This window comes from Phocoena sinus, chromosome 9 (assembly GCF_008692025.1).
Source record: "Phocoena sinus isolate mPhoSin1 chromosome 9, mPhoSin1.pri, whole genome shotgun sequence".
Lineage (NCBI taxonomy): Eukaryota > Metazoa > Chordata > Mammalia > Artiodactyla > Phocoenidae > Phocoena > Phocoena sinus.
This window is the reverse complement of record NC_045771.1, coordinates 12,815,267-12,838,200: the sequence shown is the minus strand read 5'-3', so window position 1 is coordinate 12,838,200 and position 22,934 is coordinate 12,815,267. Positions and strand designations below refer to the sequence as shown.

At 48.9% G+C, this 22,934-nt stretch overlaps 1 protein-coding gene across 2 annotated transcripts in view; it reads left to right on the top strand.

Annotated features, from left to right (window-relative positions):
* Positions 1-22,934, top strand: part of TMEM178B (transmembrane protein 178B) — a 373,555-nt gene that overhangs the window by 332,581 nt on the left and 18,040 nt on the right. For both annotated transcript variants that reach the window (XM_032643737.1, XM_032643738.1), the window contains one exon: positions 5,430-5,567. In XM_032643737.1, the coding sequence (XP_032499628.1) occupies positions 5,430-5,567 (138 nt within the window). The remainder of the gene's footprint in view (positions 1-5,429; positions 5,568-22,934) is intronic.

Sequence of the window (22,934 nt, the reverse complement as noted above, 5' to 3'; positions counted from 1 at the left end):
TAGAATGCACCTTTCTCATTTCGAACATTAGAATGTCAAACATTACGGTCGTGGAATACAGATATTAGACTCAAACCCAACACAATCCATGAGAAGATTTTTCTTGATCTCAGCCTTTGCCTGCCCAACTCACTATTCCAAGTTCTTTCCAAGGGGATTATTCTTAGGCTGACCCTGCATAATATTTTTCCATGGCTTCGGATAGTTGAGTTAGGTTTTCTTTTTCCTTTCCTTCCCCCCCCCCCACCTCCTTCCCTCCCTCCTTGCCTTCTTCCTTCTTTCTACAAAAAGGCAGGAAAAGACGGGGAAAGAAATAACAGCTGACCCTTGAACGACAGTTTTGAACTACACGGGTCCACTTATTCGTGGGTGTTTTTCAAGAGTACATACTACAGTAGCACAACGTGCGTGGTTAACTAAATCCATGGATGCAGAACCGTGGATTCAGAGAAGCTAAGTGTACAGAGGGCCAACGATAAGTTATACGTGGATTTTCCGCTGTGCGGGGCGTCGGTGCCCCAACTCCCCTCTTTGTTCAGGGGTTATTAACTGTACAAGCTGTGTAAATTCCTGGGTGCAAAGTACTGCTGTGAGCACAGTGAGCATCACAAAGAGTAAAAAAGGCAGATTCTTACTGCTAAAGAAATGAAATTGACACATGGGCTAATGCAGGTGGGCAGGAATGGGGCCATCTATATGTGGGTCATTCCATAGGCAGAGTGGCCTTTGGGATTTTCTCAAATGCAAATAAAAAACAACAAAGATTTAAAGATAATCGAAAGAATATCTAGTGCCTTAAATCCAAATATGGTGACTATAATAACCTTTCTAAAGACATCGTGGACCAAATTTTGTGTGTGAATGTGATATCTGGCTTCATCTTCTTTTATTTTTTTATTTTCGTTTTCCTTCATTTCCTTGTTGATTATTTTTATCCTGTTATACTGTGTGCATTTTGTAAGACTCCTAAATCTTTTGGAACAAGATAGGACTGTTAATCCATAAATTAGAATTGATTTTATAATATTAATTTCAGTGATTTTGATTCCATTATTATAAGGTATTATTTTTGTTCTTCAGAGAGTTCTTTTCAGTAGTATCCTGTTCGTATTTCATGGAGGCAAACTGTGTTTTTTCTCTTGTCTCTTGGGGATACTAATAATTTTTAAATTTATTTTATACAATTTGGTATAAAATAATTGTATAAAAATTTTTTATACAATTCTTAAAGATTACTTTCCATTTACAGTTATTATGAAATATTAGCTATATTCCCCATGTTGTACAGTACACCCTTGAGCTTATCTTACACCCAGTAGTTTGTTTCTCCCGCCCTCACCCCTGTATTCCCCCCACTGGTAAGCACTAGTTTGTTCTCTGTATCTGTGAGTCTGCTTCTTTTTTGTTATATTCACTAGTTTGTTGTATTTTTTAGATTCCACATATAAGTGATGTCATACAGTATTTGTCTTTCTCTGTCTGGCTTGTTTCACTTAGCATAATGCCCTCCAAGTCCATCCATGTTGCTGCAAATGGCAAAATTTTGTTATTTTTTTATAGAATACTGAGTAGTATTCCATTGTGTGTGTGTGTGTGTGTGTATAAATACATATGTCGCATTTTCTTTATTCATCTGTTGATGGACATTTAGGTTGCTTCCATATCTTGACAATTGTAAATAATGCTGCTCTGAACACTGGGGGGTGCACGTATCTTCAAATTAGTGTTTTTGTTCTTTTCGGATATATACCCAGGAGTGGAATTGCTGGGTCATAGGGTAGTTCTAGTTTTAGTTTTCTGAGAACCCTCCATACTGTTTTCCACAGTGGCTGCACAAATTTGCATTGCCGCCAACAGCGCACAAGGGTTCCCTTTTCTCCACGTCCTCACCAACATTTGTTATTTGTGGTCTTTTTGACGATGGCCATTCTGACAGGTATGAGGTGGTATCTCATTGTGGTTTTGATTTGCATTTCCCAGTAATAGTTTTTAATTATCGTTTCTTTTCCCTGCAGTTTGTTTCCTCAGGCTCTTCTCACAGCGTATAGCTTTTCTCAGGTATTTGGGGCTGCCTGGAAGCCCTGAGTCGGGGGTGGGCTTGCCAATGGGAAGCTTCACTGTAGATGGTTGGAGTGGCTGCTTACGCCTCCCTCACAACACACAGTGGCAATGTGTCTAGATATTTTCTCTTGTGCTGGTCATCACCAGAAAGGTCTCTCCCAGCTTCCAGGCTATAGGGCAAAGGCAGGGCAGTCTGCTTCTGAGAGCCAGGCAGAAGAGGTCTGGGGTCTCAAGGGTAAGCCTTCAACATTCTGTATGTGCACAGACACTTGCTCTGTGCATAATGACCCTCAGCTGTGCCGGCCAGCCCTCACCTGAGCTTGTCAACCCCCAGTCCTAAGTATGCCCACTCCACCCTGGGGGGTGGGGGAAAAGGGGGTAGCCCCAGAGGTGTAGAGTGGGTGAGGGGAGCTAGGGTTCTAGTTCCAGCTCAAACAACTTGTACCAAATCCTTGTTTTATCTCCCTCCCCTCTGCTTAACTTCCTGGTGCCAGTTCCTGAGCCTTTTGGGGATTTGGCAGGATGGTTTTCAGCTTCCCCCCTGCTGGCTCTCACCTTAGCTCTTCAGTTCTGCTGAGGCAGTTATACTGTCTCTCAGCTTTACGGTTTCCAATCTTCTGTTGCCGCTGTCTCCTTTCCTAGTTTCCCCTTCTGTGTGAATTTCTGTCTTTAAAAAAAAAAAAAATCTTGTAACTATAATCCTGGCTTAATTTGGGAGGAAGAAATACTAGATACATTAATTACATTTTAACTTTACTTTCCCACACAACTCAATAACCCAGCTCACTCCTTTCTTTAGTTCACGGGTTTGAGACTGTTAATAAATTATTTAACTTCTTTAAATCCTGCAAAATAGGAATATTTCTTGTCCTACCTACCTTATAAGTTGTTGCTACAGCTGCCCTGAGTTACCACGTGGGTCTGAGGGCAAAATAACCAGCCGTACTTGCGTGGCTCTAGCAAAATCAGGCTCATAGGGTGATGGGGAATATCCTCCCAGGTCAGTGAAAATACTCAGACCTGACCCCTGGTTTTCATCCTTCTTTCCAGATCAGCAACTTAACGTGAGCCTCAGCTTTTGTTGACCAAGCCTTTGGGAGACAGTAGAGTGTACCTAGTCTGTGTTGGAGGCACAGCCCTCCCTGACCTGGGACACAGATGACTATTATCTGTCTCAGGACTTTTGGAAGAGGAATTATTCTCTCCATTTCCCTTCCTGCCTTTTGCTCTGTTTTCTTCTAAGTAAAGAACTTTGCTTTCGTCCACCAACAGCAATACGCTTCCCTCTTTTAATGATTTGCATTTCTCTTTTCCTGCCCAGCCCGCTTTTCCATCCCTGGCCCAAGTGCACACACCTTACAGGACCCCGTCTCCATTCAGTCCCCCAGGCAGTACCTTTGCTCCCATGGGTCTGCACAGCCCAGGGGCCGGTACCGGCCAAGTGCAGCAGGAAGGGGCTCTGGGGCTTCAGCAGGTTTGTCCTCTCTAGTGCTGGCAGAGGGGCCGAGATTTTTCCTGGAAACCCTCCAGTTACAGAAAAGGGAACCATTGGTTTCACAGGGGTATAGAAGAAAAATTTCCTGACCTGTTTAAGGGGATATAAATCTCCTTTAGACTGAAAATACCCTGACCTCTCTTTTCCCATTCCCATCACCTGCTTGCCCTTGACTACAGTGGAGAGTGGAGGGAGCCCCCAGAGCAAAGAGTAACGGATGTGACTGCTACCTGGCTGCGGCGGGCACTCCGGGTCGGCATGGGTGGGGAGGACTAAGGAGAACTCAGTAAAGCAGGAACGGGCTCTCTGTGGATTTCTGCCTCTGTGACAGGGCCCTGTCAGGTCCCCCCACCTCCTTGGGGAGGCTCTGCTGCTGTTCTCCTTCCCACCCACCCCCACCCCCCAACCAGCTTCCTCCCTGGAGGGCGGGGAGGCGGCTGCCAGTGTCTGATCTTCAGTGTCAGGACAAGGCACGTGGACCACATCCGTCTCCAGCGTGAGGGCGGCGGCAGGGAGGGCAGGAGGCCTCAAGCCAAACTGTGCCAGGGATCCTGTTTGCTCTGCACTGGAGTGAGAGAGAGGCAGAGAGGGGACGTGATGCCTGTGAGGTGATCCCCACGGAAACCTGGGTGTTCGTTTCCCGGGGATGAGAAGAGACCGTCAGTGCTTGCTTGGATGCGGGGGTTGGGCGGGGTGGGGGGGATTGATGTAGTTTGCTGTCGGGTCCTCAGCGTCACTCACACACACACACACACACACACATTCCTCCCTCCCTTCCTCGAAGAGAAGGGAATGCCCAGGGGATCTCCAGGCTGCTCTGAAATCCCCACCTCCCACCCCTTAGGGCAGAGGCCCAGACAAACGGCTCCTGTTGGGAGCCCTGTTGTGGTGTGTTACCCAGGAGGGCGGTAAGAAGGCCGGGTTCCAGGGGAGACAGGTGGGGGGGTGGGGAAGAGGCACCGGAGGGCGGGGCTGGAACTGGGAGGAAGCCAAGCCGAGCCAGTTGCTGAATGAGGCTGACATGGCAGCAGCTCTGCCCTCTCCCTTCTGCTAAAAATACCACCTTTCCAGACGGCCCTCCTCCCCTCTGTGCCTACGCCAGGCTTTGTCTGGCGGGTCAGTGGGGCGCGGAGCGGAGAAGGGCCTGATCTGGAAAACCGGGTTGACCTGAGGAGGCCTCCTCGGGGGTGCAGTCCGAGAGCAGGAAGCATGGTGCCCACCCTGCGGCCTCACGTGCAAGGAGAGCTGAGCCCCTGGGGGCCGGGCTGGAGAAGGAGGAAAGCGTTGCCACCGGCAGCTTCATGCTCACTCCTGACCTCCTGGGAGACCAGCAAACCCTGGAGGGAAGGGAGGGAGTCCTTGGCAGGTGCAGCCAGACTGCCAGGACCCGACCCAGCCCAGCTCTAACGGTCCATTTGTCTGGTTCTCCCTGCCCGGAGAGGTGACTAATGCTGGATTATGACTGGGGAGCCGCACAGATCTGGGCTTGTCGCCCTGTCCTACCACTCACTGTATGGCTTTCAGCAACTTGCTCCATCTTTCAGATAGGGATAAAGACAGTACATATCTTAGAAGGTTGAGAGAGAAGCCTTGGGAAGAACGGTGCTGTGCCTGGCGCAAAGGAGATGTAAAAGAAATGACAGCTACGATGAGGATCTCTCCCTGTGCGTATGGACCACGCGGCCCCAGCGTGTGTTTGCACGCGAGGAGACAGTCACCACTGGGGGCTCTGTCCTCTGCAGAGGAAGCTTGGTTGTACCAACCTGTCTGTAAAGGGCAGGTGGCCTCCCTGCCCCCTCGCCCGGGGCCGGGGTGCACTGGACCCTGAGTTCCGGGCTCTGATGCTAACTGTTGTCTGCCTGCTTCCCCGCAGACCTGCGTAGGATGACGGCTGGCTTCATGGGCATGGCGGTGGCCATCATCCTCTTTGGCTGGATCATCGGCGTGCTGGGCTGCTGCTGGGACCGAGGCCTTATGCAGTATGTGGCAGGGCTTCTCTTCCTCATGGGAGGTAAGAATTGGGGGCTGCGGGATAGTGGGGGGGGTCCTGGTTACTGGGATTCTGAGAGAATGGCTGGTGGGCGCGTGGATGAAGGCCCAGGCTCGGCGGGGCCCTTTGATTCCCTCATTCAGCGAACATGTTTTGAGTTCCTCTTAGCCACTCTCCACTGCTGGTCCTTGCACTTGGGCGTCTGCCCACCTGGTGTGGGAAAGACTGTGGCGATGGCGTTGAACGAGGTGTCAGATCTGGGGCAAGTGAGAACCCACGTAATACTCGGGCGTTTTATGCACATACTATACATACTATACTTTGGGGTGGGCGGCAGGTGCTATCTGGGCAGCTTCCCCTTCAAAAGCGTACCTTTACCCTTGATTTATGGGTCTTAATGCCGCTCCATTTCCAAACGAGGCTCTAAAGGTGGTAAGACGGGGCTAGACCTTCGTTACATGTCTCCCTTACCCTCTATTACTGTTCTATTACATAGAACCGCTCGCACCCTTATAAAGGGCTGTATATAGCAGAACTGTGTAGCTATGAGGGAATAGGTTCCAGTCCACGGGAAGTAAAGGTTAATCCACTATCCACACGTGCCTCTTTTCTCCCTGAAGAGCTGAAATGTGCTTTTTGGTCTCCTGGTTTGAGTCTCAGTCTGAAGCCAAAGCTAACCGTCGGTATGCCCATCACAGTACACTCCTCGGGGAGAAGTGGGTGGATGACTTGCACGGAGTTAGGAAGAGGGGGAATTGGGCTTGGACAGAGGGAGTTAGAAATATGTGTGGGGAAAAAGGACAGTGAGTCCCATGCGTGGAAACCACCGTCAGGTAGATGGTAGATACCACGTGAATGGCCCGACTCAGGGCCTCAGCAGGGGCAGGCGGTGGAGGGGTGGGTCTGGCTGGAGAAAGGAGGCGGCTATCCTTCTAGGCGGACGGAGAGATCTGGGGTTCAGTGAGTGAGCTGTGGGTTGGGAGAGGAGGAGGAGAGTTGCAGGATTCCACCTCGTGCCTGACCGCTTATCCTTGTTCCCCCAAAGCACAGACACCCTGTGCCTCCCAGATCCTCTGCCATCAGGGTCAGCTGCCCCTGCCCAGCACTGCCTTCCTGTGGGTCCCACAGCGGCACTTAGGGCAGAGGCTGGGGAAGGAGGGGCACGGTGGCTCCTTCACCCCTCCTTCCAGTCTCCCGCTGAGACGGGGGCCCCCAAAACCAGCCGCACCACCTTTTCTGCACCCGGGTGTCCTCCTCACTGCAGCTAGGGTCACACTTGGCCCGGGATTTCCATACTTGGTGTTAGCAGCATGGAGTCTTTTGTTTCCACCTTCCAGTCAGAATCTTCCGTGGACCCCAAAAAGTGAAAAGATAAAAGTGGAGTGGCTCTGTTTGTAGTGAATGTTCTCTCTAAGACTCTTGTGGTTGTACAAAGATGGGCTCCAGTAAAACGGGGCTTTTCTAAGGCTCTAGAGAGGGCTCCCAGGGATCCGAGAAAAGCTGAGCAAACAGGCCTCAGCCAGAGCAGAAATCCAGGAGCCCTGGGAGCCGATACTCTTTCATCTCTGCCTCTTCCGAGGCGATCGTCATCCCCTGCACGTTCCCCTCTCCGGGCCGGCACTTGGCTCACATCCTGCCCAGGTGCTAAGTAAGCCTTCCAACTCTGACAGCTTCCAGAGAAAGAGTGATGGGCCCACTGATCCTTCCAGGCCGGGCCACACATCACTGTGACTTGAAGGCAGGGGGCGGGGGTGGTCCCTGAGACACTTCCCACTCACCTGAGACCCTGGGTAGGAACTCTCCCAGAAGAGGGTGTGGGGCAGACAGTGAGGGGCAGGAGGGTGCCTGGAAGCCCTGTCCCCCATTTGCTAAGGTACCGCCCAGGAGCCCTACGGCTCTGGGGATGCCGGGAAGGCCCTTGGGCTGGACTGGGGACCTGAGGCCCCTGCCCACAGGGAATGAGTGAGGGTGTTGCTTCCCTTCTGCCTGGTTACTGGTTCTTAATCACCACACAGTCGAATCACCTGCAGAACTTTTAAAAGTACTGATGCTAGGGCCTCACCCCAGACCAATCCAAGCCGAACTTCTGGGGATGACGCTCAATAAGGGGTGAGAGTTGGGGGAATAGATGACCTTTAAATTTCCCTCCAGCTCTGAAATGTTATGTTCCGGGGGTGCATCCGTTGGGCAAGACCTCTCGTGATTTGTTTTCTTCCTTTCCCCGATGCCCCCCAGCCGCCCCATTTTATGACTGCCTTAGGCAGCATCAGACAGGGAAGTGCTGTCACAGGGCTTCGATTATTACTGTGGAGGCCTATCCGAGCCCTGATCACCGAGGGTCCCAGCGAAACCCACTTCCCCAGCACATGCACTCCCTTTCTTTTTTTTTAATGGAAAAACCATAGTTCATAATAAAATGTTAGCGTCCAGAAGAACTCTGGGGAAGCTGCTGTCCTAACAGCTGTTTCTTCCTGACGGGAGCATTGTCCTGGTTGGAGTGGAGCCATCTCATCCACCACGGGGCTTGTGTCCAGAGGTAGAACTGTCCTCTCCCCAAAGAGGCTGGGGAGGAAAGTGGTATCCACACACCTCATGGGTACCGTCAGAGAGGCCCCAGTAGGAGAGGAAGAAGGACAAAGCCGCTAAGAGCTGACCCCTTGAACCCTGGTCTTTTGGGGAAGATAAAGCTCTAGGCGGGCGAAGGCACCCTCTAGCTTTTCAAATTAGTGCCCTTTCCAAGGAGGCCTGACACAGCTTCAGGGGGTCCCAATGCGCAGGGCAACTGCAGCCTGCTGGCCCCATGAGTGTGGTTTCGTTGGAGCCTGGGAGGAAGCGGACTCAGTGTAGAAGCTGTGCTCCCCCCATCCCCGCTCAGCACTGAGAGCTGCTGAGAGGTTGGGTGCCAAACCCCCAAATGAAGTCTTGTCCTTTAGAACCCTGTGTGTCAAAGAGAGACATGTCAGCATCAACCCCTCCCAGAGCCCGACCGGTGCCTGCCCTCCAGGGCAGCCCCTCTAGGGCTGACCTTTGAAGGGCTTGGAGAGTCAGCTACCTGTGACAGGAGCCTCCTGAGCACGGCAGAGCCGTCACTCAAACTGTAGATATTTGTGACCAAAAGGCCCTGCGGCCTTAGCTTTCACCCAGACTGGCATTTCAGGCACCCGTAACTGAGCACAGACTAGGGCCCAAGGGGTTAGACTGGGCAGCAAGTGAGAAAGGTGGTGTCGCAGTGCTGGTCAGGTGTGGGTGTGGTGAGCAGCTGGAAAAGGAGGGGTTGGCAAGAGTGGAAAAGGTAAATTTAAAGTCAGGAGTCTGAAGATGGAATTGCAGTTGACTTCAGATGAACCGGCCGAGGCCGAAATACAAACAGAAGAGTTCTCTTCACAACCTCTTCTCTGTTCCCACACGAAAGGAGGTGGCCCACACTGGGTGCTTCTCTTCTCGGTTTAACTATTTCCGGGGTTAAAGAGAGGGCACCCCACGCCTCGTGAGATGACTAGCAGCAAAGTGTTTAATTAACGCTCAGCCCAGAGGAGGCACTTAGTTAAGTATGGCAGCTCTGTGGGGCCAGGAGGCTGCGGGTGGTGAGTGGGATCCAGTTTCCCCTTTGGCGTGGCCTCCAGGGGAGAATCTAGTCCAGACTGGCACAACAGCGTTTGGGTGCAACTGCTAGAAACAAGTGTCTGGATTCGTCATCAGTGAGATTCAGAAGCACAGGGACAGGATGACACGGGGGGGGGGCGGGGCCGCGTGGCAGGAAGCATGTGACTCCTACGATTACTTGTAATTCACTCGCCGGGCGAACCTAGACCCACCTCATGGGCACAGATCCACAAGATGGGTGTGAACATCCAACACCCGTGCCCCGCCCCTCAGCACCCCCTCACATGTCCTCGTCCTCCCACTCTTGGGAGGATGCCATCATCTCTGCCGTGAGCTTTCATCTAGGCTAATGCTGGAGCCTCCTATCTAGACTCTGGCACTGGGCAGTCAGCCCTTCACAGGGCAGTTGGCATAATGTTTTTGAAACTATAAATCAGATATTCACTTATCTACCAATGCTCAAAAAGCTTACACTTGAACTTAAAATCCAAGCTCCTTACCCTTCTTTAGAAGGTATCTTAGTTAGCTTGGGCTGCTATAACAAAATACCAGACACTGGGCAGCTTATAAAGAACAGAAATTTATTTCTTGCTGTCCTGGAGTCTGGAAAGTCCAAGATCAAGGCACTGGCAGATTCGGTGTCTGGTGAGAACCTGCCTTCTGGGTCATAGATGTCATAGATGGTACCTTCTTGTGTGTTCTCATACGGTGGCAGGGCCAAGGGAACTCTCTGGGGCCTCTTTTATTTATTTTAAAGTTATTTATTTTTGGCTGTGTTGGGTCTTTGTTGTGTGTGCAGGCTTTCTTTAGTTGCGGCGAGTGGGGGCTACTCTGTTGCGGTGCGCGGGCTTCTCATTGCGGTGGTTTCTCTTGTTGTGGAGCACAGGCTCTAGGCACGCGGGCTTTAGTAGTTGCAGCACGCGGGCTCAGTAGTTGTGGCACGTGGGCCTTAGAGCACATGGGCTTCAGTAGTTGTGGCATGCAGGCTCAGTAGTTGTGGCTCACAGGTTTAGTTGCTCCACGGCATGTGGGATCCTCCTGGACCAGGGCTTGAACCCGTGTCCCCTGCATTGGCAGGCAGGTTCCTAACCACTGCATCACCAGGGAAGCCCTGGGGCCTCTTTTATAAGGTCACTAATGCCATTCACGAGGGCACCACCCTCATGACCTAATCGCCTCCCAAAGGCCCCTCCATTTAATACCAGCGTCTCGGGGGTTAGCATTTCAACATATGAATTTGGGAGCATGCAAACATTCAGTCCACGGTGGAAACCCTATGTAATCTGGCTCATTCTACCTCCCCCACCTCCTTTCCTATTCCTTCCCCTATGCTCATGTCACTCCAGCCACACAGGCTGCCTCTCTCCCAGTACACATACAGTTTTACTTCAAGGCCGTGGAGTGGCCTGATAGCTTTGCCCACAGTGCTTTCCCTGCCAATACCTCGTGACGGGCTCCACATAGCATTCATATTCCAACTGAAAAGTCACCCCCTCGGAGAGGGCTTCCTCGCCCACCCAATTTAACAAAGCTACCCAGTTGCTCTCTACATTTTAATTAATTTAATTTTCTGCAGCACACCCACCACTTTATGACATGTTTATTGTTGTTGTGTTTTGGTTGCTTTTTTTTTTTTTTTTTTTTTAAGCAGCTTAAAACAAACATTTGTTACCTCACAGTTTCCATGAATCAGAATTCCAGGCAGGCTTAACTGGGTTCTCTGCTCAGGGTCTCACAAAACTGCAGTCCAGGTATCATCCAGCACTGGGGTCTCGTCTGAGGCCAGGATCCTCTTCCAAGATCATGATGCCGTTGGCAGAATTCGTCCCCTGCAGCTGTAGGACTCAGGGAAGCTTGCTTACGCAAAGCCAGCAGGAGAAGAGGGTCTCTGACTTCTTCCGTCTCTGACCTCCAGATTCTTTTTTTTTAAATCGACTTTCTTTTTTGGAACAGTTTTAGGTTTACAGAAAAACTGAGCAGATAGTACAGAGGATCCCCATATTGCCCTTTGCCCTTGCACACGGTTTTCCCTATTATTAACATCTTACGTTAGTACAGTACATTTATTGCAATTCATGAAGAAATACTGGCACATTGTTATTAATTAGTGTCCGTAGTTATTTAGCATCTTAGTTTTACCTGATATCCTTTTTCTGTTCCTGGACCATCCAGGATCCCCCGCTACGTTTAGTTGTCATGTTTCCTCGGTGTCCTCTTTCTGTGACACTTTCTCAGACTTTCCTTGTTCTTAATGACCTTGACAGTTGAATACTTGAAGAGTACTGGCCATCCATACTGTAGGATGCTCCCCTGTTGGAACTTGTCTGATGTTCTTCTCGGGATTAGGCTGGGTTATGGGTTTGGAGAGGAAGATCACACAGGTAAGGGGCCATTTTCATCACGTCATTTCAAGGATACGTATTATCACCATGACCTATGACTGTGGACATTACCCTTCATCCCCTGGCTGAAGGAGTATGTGTCAGGTTTCTCTACTGTAAAGTTACTCTTTTTGCCCCTGTTTCCACACTGTCCTCTTTGGAAGGAAGTCACTAGGCACAGCCCACACCAAAGGAGTCGGGGGTTACGTTTCTCCTCCTTTAGGGTAGAGCAGCTACATAAATTATTCGGAATTCTTCTGCACAGGAGATTTGTCTCTTCTTCCCTGTTTATTAATTGATTCAATCATTTATTTATGTCAGTGTGGACTCGTGAATGTTTATTTGATACTTCGGGTCATAATTCAATAGTATATTTGTTGTCCAGTTCTGGCTTTGGCCACTGGGAGCTCTTTTGGTTGGCCCCTGTGCCCCTTTGGTGTACTCTTATCAATGTGGGGTTTTGCTTTTGCTTTTTTGTGAGTACTTCCTTAGTTTGGGGCACTACAGGGTGTTCCAGGCTCATCTCGTGTATTTCCTGCCCTACTCTTAGAACCGGCCACTTCTTCTAGGAACCTGGTTCCTTTTATTGGAGAATGGTATTAGAAACCGAGATCTGGACACTAGGTGTCTGCAGTGTTTCTAACGTTTTGTATTTTTTCATTGCCTCCCACCACCAACATAGATATCAGCTCCATGAGCTCCAGAACTTTGCCTTATTCTCCAAGGCACCCGCCGTGTCTGGAACAGTGTCTGCAGCCTCAAATATCTGTTGAATGCATGTATCAGAAAAGGGAATTATGTACAACAGAGGAAGTGTTTTGTTTTTTCTTGATAGAGCAGCAGTCCTTCAAGAAATTAGCCTGTCTTCTGTTCTTGGTCTGAGCTCTTCTTCCATGGGGCTCCTTGTTCTCTTTTTATCTTTATTTGAATAGTCCTGGGGTCTGTCCCAAATTCCTTTTGGATGTAGGGTATGAATTATACACGACCTCATGAAGCACTTTCTGTCTTTAATTTGGACTCCTAGAATGTTAGAAATGGCAGGGGCCTTAGAGACCATCCAGTTCAACCTTCTTGTGTTTCCAGATAAGAGTAGTTGTGTCAGTTGTCCGAGGTCATCCAGTCTAGTGAGTGGCAGAACTGGAGCCAGAGCCCAGCCCGTGACACCAGCCTGGATCCTCGCAGCCCATCCTGCTGCCTCTGCTTTCAGCTCCCCGTGATGGAGATCCCCCTGACCCCCTGTGCCACACACGTCTTCCCGCACTAGCATAGCTCTGATTCTGTGCTTCTAAGCAGGTGCCAGTCCCAGAATCTTGCTCTATTCCCTTTCTGTTCCTCCCTTCTCAAAGCACGAAGGGGCATATGGAGGAGACAGCGGCCAGAATCGAGGGCACAGGTGGTAAGGTCCTTTTCCTCCCACCTGTGATCAGTGTAACATTTTCTACCTTCCCAGTCAGTCAGGAGAGCAAAGAAAGTGCCCCAGAGAAGCTCAAGCTATCCACTTGGAGTGATTGCAGTCATTTGCAAACCAGTGATGCCAAATGGCTCCCCCTCTGCCAGGCTCACCAGAGAGCAGTTCAGCTGTGTGCTGAACCCCCAGATACCTCTCTTCTGGTAGACAAAGACCTTGATAAAGGCCCAGCAATTATGAAAACTTACAAACCTAAAATGAAAAGGCCAAGGCATGGGTGTCTTGACTGGGTGACTGTTTCTTTCAGGCAGTAGTGATTTTAGGGATGCTGTAAAGTAGGGCAACATCCATCAGCTTCTCCTTACCGTCCTTCTGAGCTCCAGCAGTGCTCAGTGACTAGGGCTGCATTTCTGTAAGTCCAGTAGGGACTGTGCCTCGAAATTCTTGACTCGTGGGTAAGAGTCATGTGGGCAACCACATAAGTTAGATACTATTCTAGGGAGGGAAGATAGAATCAGTAAGCCAATGACTTAACATGATGGAAGCTTATAAGAAACCCTCAGTAAATCATGGCTATTACTATTATACGTAAATGGTAGTAAAGTGGTAGCGAGTATTACACATGTACCCCAAGCGAAATCCATTCCAATAGGCAGAAGAGAGTCCATAATCTATCATGACCAAACGAGGGCATAAAGCCCATCTACCTACCCCACTAAACGGCTTTTATAGTTTCATGTGGGATTTCACTAGAACATCACAACTCTTATGGACTTTTTTGTCTCACAGTCTTTCTTTCAAAATCCTAAGCGGAAATTCACAGACTACTTCCTGCCCTGGGGTATGTCTTGCCCTTTGGAAGGTGCATGTTTGAATATGTATTAGCATTTGATAATTACGTTCAAAACAAAGACCTTTGGGGGAGGAGACACACTGTCAGGAGGAATAGGAAATAACATCCATGCTTGCCTAATGTAGAACCAGTGACCAGGACCGATCACTCCAGCAATCCGGACAGCAGGGGTGGGGCTTCATTTCTGTCTTAAGAGCCGAAATAGACCTCAAAGCAGTTTCACCCTTGCCACCCAGTGGGACCTGCCTCTGTTATAGGTTTGCACTTTGGAGGAAAAAAGTAAGCAGCCCTGGCCCTGTAAACCCTAATCTGGTCAGTGAAGGCCATGCCAGAATGACTTATAACCTGTCCACCAAACACTCAGCAAAGCCACACTGCTTACATATTCTCCAGGGCGGAGGCTATGACAGAGCAGACTCTGGAAAGAAATGGAAGGTGGGGGGAGGGTGGTCGGTGGTTTGGGAAGAACCAACTCTCGTCTCGGATGTCCCTGCCCACACTTGCCCTGAGCCACCTTCCATTCCCTGCTACCTGACCGGGGGTTAAAGTCCTTCTTCAGGAAGTAGAATCATCCAGCTAGAAGGGAGAGTTACGGTTTTATCGTGGAGAACCAGTCGAGGACCAGAGGAGTCTGGGACTAGCCCTGTGACACTGGGAATGTTACTTAACTGCCTTTCATGTGTTGCTTCAATTTTCTCACCTGTAACACAGGACTAATAATAGTACCCACTTGAGGCCTAGTAGTGAAAATTATAGTTCACTCATGTAAAAGGATTAGAACAATGCCTCGATGTTATTATTTTTACTACTGAGATGCTTCTTTTTTTAAACAACCACCCTCAGGGACACTTTAAGCAGCCCCATACCACGACCACCAACACCACGCAGACACACACGCTACGGGGTGATGAAGACGGAATTGCTCGAACAGATATTGTTTCTCTGGCTAATCACCACCCTACCCATTCATTCATTCATTCATTCATCCATTCATTCAATATTGATAGCCTATGAGGTTCCAGACACTGTTTAAGCACTTGGGCTATAGTAGGGAATAGAATCAGGTCCTCATGAAGCTTACATTCTAGCTGGAGAAACAGACAAGAAGCAGGTATCATAAATACGTGATCTGATGTCAGGGGATGAGAACTATGGAGAAAAATTAAGCTAGGAGGAAGATAGGGAGTTCTGGGGGGCCTTATTGTAGATGAGGGGCCAGTGGGTGGGCACGGAGTCCTCTCAGAGGTGGTAACGGTGAACAGAGGTTTGAATGAAGGGAGGTGTTGAGCTGTGGGAGGACTTGGGCAAGATGAGTCCCTGCAAAAAGAACAGCAAGCGCAGGGGACCGGGGATGGGAATGAGCTTGTTGGGTCTGAAGAAGTTGCACAATTGGAGGCTTGTGACAGGAGCGGAGTGAGATGGCGGTATGCCCGAAGCTGGGTAGATTGTGTAGGGCCTTGGAGGCCATGGGCTGGGTTCGACTGATTCTGCCCTGCCCTCTCTCTGTTTCCACATTGCTCTGGGGTTCTCCCCTGGGTGATCCTTTGATATTGTGTGGCTTTTATCAGCCGTCTGGCTCCCTTCAGGGGTACCTATAGCTGGGGCTTCTTCAACCTGCCATGCCCAGTTCCAGTGACAGAGGGCATGGTACCTATGCCTGAGGTGGCCGGGTCAGGGTAGGGGGACTGCCACGCGCCCCCTGAAGGTGTTGCATTGCCACACACCCGGTAGCATCCTTCCCCTCCAGTCAAGACCAGCAACATAATTGGTGGGGCCCAGTGTAAAATGAAAACTTGGACTCCTAATTCAAACATTATTAAGGATTTCAGGGGGACAGCAGCAGAGCCTTAGAGTAAGCACACAGCTGCTCAGGTGGCATGCCCACGAAGCCGCCTCTGCCCCCGGAATCGTTCCACACCCAGACTCCCCGATCCCAGGGCACCACAGCCTTTTGCTACGGGGCTCGCGGAGAGCTTGAGAACCCAGGTCTTCTCCCTATTCTGTATGCAGCTCTCCTTCTCTCTAACTCAGGCTGAGTCTACTGTGTTTAAAATCACCCCTCGTCTTTGATGACTGAATAATCACACAGAACGTGTGTTCCCGCATGCCTCAGGTCAAAAGCTGGCTCCGCAAACATTGCCAACACAACCCGCTAATAAGACTAGACTGAGTTCATTGCTTACTGCCATCAGGGAGAGCAGCAGCTTCCAAAACTGGTGGGGTCTGAGGCGGGGGGAAGGTTAAGGGTGGGATTTATTGAGAATTGGAACCTTGGTTTAAGCCCTTTGTTTCTATGCAGGTCTTTGATTAAGACTGGGTGAGAATACTGATATTATCCAAGATCGATGGAAACAGCAGGATTGAAGAAGTCCTAGAGCTCACACTGTCTACTGATGCTCTAAATGGGCGAGTTGATGGATCTTGCAGGAAGTTCCTGTAATGCAATCAAACCACTTGCGTGGGCAGGGCAGACCCAGAAGTGTAAAGGTGTAAAGGAGGGAATAGCAGAGTTAGGTTACTATAGATGGTCAGGTATGGTTATGGATCTGCGTCTAGGCTGGGTGTGGGTGGATGATTTGGTGTCCACTCAGGATGAGTGATTTCTCCACAGCCTTGGTGCATTCCTGGCTGGCCTGTCTCCACAAGTACAGATGTGCTCAGACATAGTCGAGACTCGGGCTGGGACGCTGACAACCTGAGGTCTCCTCCTGTCTTTCCTAGAAATACTAACATCGCTGCCCTAAGTTGGGGCCTCCGGACAGTAGACTATCGGCAAGAATGGGATGGGGAAGGGCAGCCAGGAGAAGGGAGAGGGGGCAGGGTAGCCAGAAGCTCATCTCCATTCTTGGAGTGGTTGTTGAGAAAACAGATTTCTCCAACAGCCTTTTCACTGGAAACAGAAAGACCCAGACGGTGGTGGTGACTCCACAGTGCTTAATTGCCATGGAAACTTAGGTAATTTCTAAAGCACCTTCAAAATCCTCCCTCCCTGTGGCTCTTCTAGGATGTCCTTACAGAGGTGAGCAAGCTTCAGAGGAAAGGAACTTGTTTGGCAAGTTCTTGGCCTCTTGAAACAAGTCATACATCAAAGAAAAACGCTCATTCCTGAAGTAAATGCAGAGACCCCTCCGATGGGGCTTAAAACCTGCTCCTGGGGGCTTCCCTGGTGGCGCAGTGGTTGAGAGTCCGCCTGCCGATGCAGGGTACATGGGTTCGTGCCCCAGTCCGGGAGGATCCCACATGCCGTGGAGCGGCTGGGCCCGTGAGCCATGGCCGCTGAGCCTGCGCGTCCGGAGGCTGTGCTCCGCAATGGGAGGGGCCACAACAGTGAGAGGCCCACGTACCGCAAAAAAAAAAAAAAAAAAAAAAAAAGCTGCTCCTGGGAAAAACTTAAGAGGGAGGAGCTGGTGGAAGTGAGGAGGAATTGCCTCTCTCCTGCTCTGGGTGCAGAGAGGAGTCTGAGGAAGGGGAAAAGTGGCATCAGAAATAGGCACGCCCAGGGAAGGGGAACAGGGGGTTCTGCTCTTAAGAGGCTCCTGTCACCCTCACTGCTTGGATGGCTGGGATGTCCTGTGTGTCCAGGGACTGAAGCCAGAGTACCCAACACCAAGGAAAATGGCCCAGACCAGACACAAGGGCCCCCTGGATAGACTCAGAGGACATCACCAGCAGGCGAGCTGGGGTATGCGCACGGGCGCGGGGCCCCAGCTCCCCCTGGGGACCAGAGAGCTGATTTGGAGAGGCGGCCCAGATCAGAGAGCAGGGGGTGAGGGAGGGTGGGCAGCCGGCCCCCACAGTGTGTAGTCAAGCACACCCTGGGCCCGGGGCTGCCCCCCACCCTGCCCCTGGACCTTTTGGACGATGCCCGCTGTGGACAGAGGTGGAGAGGAGCTTAGCAAGCCTGTACCGATTGCTGTGTACGCCGTCCAGGGTCTGGTGGTGATGGTCTTGAAGGCCTAGGAGGTGCTGGTGGGGGAATGATTCTGGGGAGACCTTAAAGCATTACGCTGGAGAGGGTTTATGAAGACAGCCCCAGAGGTGTACGTGAATTCTGCTCTAGTGGACGTGCCTCTTCATCCCAACAGAACTTGGGCTTTTGGGACAGATGGGGAGTCACTTGCATTTTACCTCCCGGTATAAAATAATTGGAGAATGAGTGCCTGTGTAGAGCTGTTCTCTCCCTGACATTCTAGAAGTCTCCTGATTTCAAATACACTTAACCTCTTATTAGATCATGTCTCATTCCATGTGCCTTGATTTGGGGTTTGAAAACTACACTCACCCTTTCTATAGAAGCCATCAGAACATCTAGGATGTCCAAGACGTGGCTGTGAGAGACAAGAGCCCATCCCCACGTTAGTGAACCATTAGAATCTGCCCAATGCTTATAATTTACTCAATAAACAGCCAGTTAAGTAGCGGCCAAGTACTAGGTGGTCGGAGGATAAAATAAAATAAAACTCGTCCCTGCCTTGGTGTTGCCCACAATCTTAGAGGAGAGTCAGACACCTAGACCAATTAGCGTGATAAATGAGCCGTTTTCCTTTTAATGACTGCCACCTTTAAAATGCAAAATATTAAAAACAAAAGAATTCCGTGTCATTTCAGCAGTCAGAAGGGTGAGGATGTCTTCAATCTACCTGTCTACCATTCCTGGGGAAGGAAGGTGCTGGTCACCCAAAAAGGATTTTAAAAGGGTCAATTATGATTTAGCTGACAGTTTTTAGTTCACAGAGCTCCAAAGGGAGGGTAAGGTCTTATTTGACCTTCACACCCCCTGAGAAGGCAGGTGGACGAGGCAGGCAGGAAGGTAAGAGCTCACTTTGGAGCATCAGTGCTGTGTCAATGGTAGATGCTCTTCAAACGGTATTTCCTTTCATCTTCCCAGCAGCCCTTAAGGTCGCCATTACCACCCTGATTTTGTCGATAATGAACTAGACCCAGAGAGCCATGAAACAAGCTTAGAGTCATGCAATTAAGCAAATGGTGGAGCCTTAATCTAAGGCCTTCGGATTAACCCCCGACCCCTTTCTTCTCTGTTCCTAGAACCTGTGGGAGGAAAGAGAAAAGGGTACTGGGCAAGGCCACCTGGGATAAAGAAGGAGGCGTGAGAACTGAACCAGAAGGCAGATGCAGGCTTACCCACCAGCTTCCGTTAGTATTCGTAGGCCAGAGGGGTCGGCCTCTGCCCCCACCAGCAAGGGGCAGGTAGATGTCCCTTTGGGGCAGGACAGGAGGAAGACAGAGAAGACACAGAGGGGCCACCCCTCCTACATTAGGTCTAGATGCGTGAAGATCAACCCTGGAGTCAGGTCTGAATCAAAGCTCTACAAACTTAGGCAAATGTAGCCTTTATATACCTCAGTTTCACCAGCTGTAAAATAGTACCTGCCTTGTAGGGTTGTCGCGGGAATTAAATAAGCCAAGATGTGTAACACGCTTAGTACCATGCCAGGCACAGAATGAGCACTTACTACATTCTCGTTCGTGGGTGCTCGGTTTATCACTGGCTATTCCCTCCTTTGCAGTTCCTAGCTCTTGCTTGGAAAGTTTAAGTACCTTGCCCAAGGTCACATAGTTCCCAGATCAACTCAAATCTATTTAACTCTGAAGGCTGGGTTTTTAATTACCAGGCAGCAGTATCTCCCAAATGATAATGAACTTGCTGACATATTTATGATCCTCAAGCAGCTTCATGGCCTGATAGGGTAAGAGATGACCCCACACAGACATGTCATCGTAGTGGACAAATGGAAATGGGAAATGGAAATGGGAAAATGAGGACCTTATCGTTCCACATGCTCTGAGACAAAAGACAGAGCTTGCGACTCGTGTAGCAAAAAGAATAATCCTTACTTATTACTTCTGTGGCTCGGCTACCAACCCACTTCGCCTCTTGAAGTCTGGATTCTGTTCCCACCACGTCACAGAAGCTGCTTGGAGACCTGCTAACTTCCGGCTGCTCACCTGTCCTTGAACCCTCTCTTCCTGAGCTCACTCAGATTTACCCATCTCCATCTTTCCTGAAACTCTCATCTCTTGTCTTCCATGATAATACACTCACGATTTTTGCTTTTCTCTGTGCCCTTCTATTTTCTTTGCTCTTGTCTCCACCTGTAGATATGGTCTTCAGTACTCTTCTTTTTCCCTATAAACATGCCCCCCCTTGTCAACAACACCTACCTTCACAGTGATCACTGTCTCTGCACAGATGAGTCTGGAACCTGTGCATGGAACAGTCTTTTCTGAGCTCCAACCTCATGTTTTTCATTGTTCACTAGACATCTCCCCCTTCTGGAACCTCAAGCATGCCTTGAACTAGGCTTGTCCTTTCTCTACATAACATGTGCTTTATGTTTTCTGCATACATACCAAACACTGGCTTACTCTGGACACCTGAGAAGTCAACTCCCGTCCTTTCCCTTCCCCCAATGAAATGAGCTGCGTTTCTTGACTTCCTCAGCATGTGTATCTGTCAGTTACCCCTGGATCATTTTTCACTTCTCCAGTTTCATCCCACACCTTTCCATCAATTATCAATATCTGCCAATATCCCCTTTGCAATAATCTTTGGGGCCCGTTCACTTGTTTCCAACCCCTGAGCACCACGTGGGCCTCCATTACTATTGTAGAGCCCCTAGTGGAACTCTGTCCCACCACTTAGTTGCTAACCTCTGAGCCTCTATTTTCTCATCTGTAAAATTGAGATGTTGCTGTAAAGATGAAATCATACATAGGAAAAACATCTAGCCGGGGATAAACATTCCTTAAATATTCATTTCCCTGCTTTCCACTAAATTCCATCTTTGCACCATACCACCCTTCTAAAATACACCTATTACCATGTCATTTGTCTGATGAGAAACATTCTTTGCTTCCATATGGTCTGTAAAAGCCCATGTCCCTGGCCTGGAGCTTAATGTCGGCCACAGTCTCATCTTCAGCCATACATCCTGTGCTCCCTCCCCTTCAGACCACCTGTCATTGTCTGCCACCATGCCACCTTTCTCTGCCTGTTGAAGCCCTGTGCTTTCCTCAAGGTTCAATTTATAGTCAGTGTCTTCCAGAAACCTTTCTGAATCTGCTTAACTAAAACCAGACTCTTCCTCTGGACTCAGACATCCCTTTGTAACATTTTGATGGTACTTACCTCATTGTGAAGACTTTGGAGAGCAGAAGTCTAGATCGTTTCCTGCCTCCCCTCTGGGTCAAAGCCTCTGTGGTGGCAGGGGGCCTCCTTCTTGCTGACTTTGCCAGTTGTCAATTTGCTCTTTTTTATTTTTAAACCTTAATATGGGGATTTCCCCGGTGGTCCACTGGTTAAGGCTTTGCAGTTGCACCGCAGGGAGTTTGATCCCTGGTCGGGGAACTAAGATCCCACACGCCACATGATGCGGCCAAAAAATTTTTTCAAAGATTAAAAAAAAAACCAAAAACAACCTTAATATGGTTTCTGGTAACTTTGACTTATTGGACTTGGGTTGTCTCTGCTAACGTAAGATCAATTAAAGTCATTACTTTCTTCCTCCAATGGTCCTTAAAGTATTTGGAGACAGCCCTATTGCACTTGTTAATTATGCTTTACAAACTAAATTCAACTCAATAAACATTGATTGGGTGCCTACTGTGTGCTAGGCATTGTGCTAGCACCCAGGACACACATGGTCCCTGCCTTAAGGACACCCAGGCAGAGTGATCGGTGCTGTAACAGAGGGGACTGTGGGTGCAGCAGAGAAAGGGAGCGTCTCTCTGCTGGGGACTCAGGAGCAGCCTCGCAGGGGAGCTAATGATTGAGGCTAAAGGGAGAATTGAGTAAACTTGCCCTGTTCTTATTGTTGCCCCTTAAAGGCCTTTTAATGTTCATTTATCAAATGAAACTGCTCCTAGACTTGGAGTTGGCCACTCTTCAGAAGAAGCATGCCAAGTCCTTATTTATTCACTCTCGTTTAGGATTTCACATGTCATTAATACATATGCGTTTATATACATCTCTATGTAACTAAACTCTATTGTGAATGAGGAAAAAAGTCCATTTCATCTTTTATTTTTTTTTATTTTTCCAAAACCCATCTTTAATATTTTACATTATTTGCCAGTGATCCCTGATTTCAAATATTTTCCCCATGTACACTCCATTTTTCTCTTTCTTTTTTTTAATTTTTAAATTTTATTTTATTTTTTTATACAGCAGGTTCTTATTAGTCATCAGTTTTATACACATCAGTGTATACATGTCAATCCCAATCGCCCAGTTCATCACACCACCATTCCCACAACCCCGCGGCTTTCCCCCCTTGGTGTCCATATGTTTGTTCTCTACATCTGTGTCTCAACTTCTGCCCTGAAAACTGGTCCATGTGTACCATTTTTCTAGGTTCCACATATATGCGTTAATATACGATATTTCTTTTTCTCTTTCTGACTTACTTCACTCTGTATGACACTCTCTAGATCCATCCACGTCTCAACAAATGACCCAGTTTCGTTCCTTTTTATGGCTGAGCAATATTCCATTGTATATATGTGCCACATCTTCTTTATCCATTCATCTGTTGATGGGCATTTAGGTTGCTTCCATGACCTGGCTATTGTAAATAGCTGCAATGAACATTGGGGTGCATGTGTCTTTTTGAATTGTGCTTTTCTCTGGGTCTATGCCCAGTAGTGGGATTGCTGGATCATATGGTAATTCTATTTTTAGTTTTTTAGGGAACCTCCATACTGTTCTCCATAGTGGCTGTATCAATTTACATTCCCATCAACAGTGCAAGAGGGTTCCCTTTTCTCCACACCCTCTCCAGCATTTGTTGTTTGCAGATTTTCTGATGATGCCCATTCTAACTGGTGTGAGGTGATACCTCATTGTAGTTTTGATTTGCATTTCTCTAATAATTAGTGATGTTGAGCAGCTTTTCATGTGCCTCCTGGCCATCTGTATGTCTTTTTTGGAGAAGTGTCTATTTAGGTCTTCTGCCTATTTTTTGATTGGGTTGTTTTTTCTTGACATAGAGCTGCATGAACTGTTTGTATATATTGGAGATTAATCAATCCTTTGTCCGTTGATTCGTTTGCAAATATTTTCTCCCATTCTAAGATTTGTCTTTTCGTCTTGTTTAAGGTTTCCTTTGCTGTGCAAAAGCTTT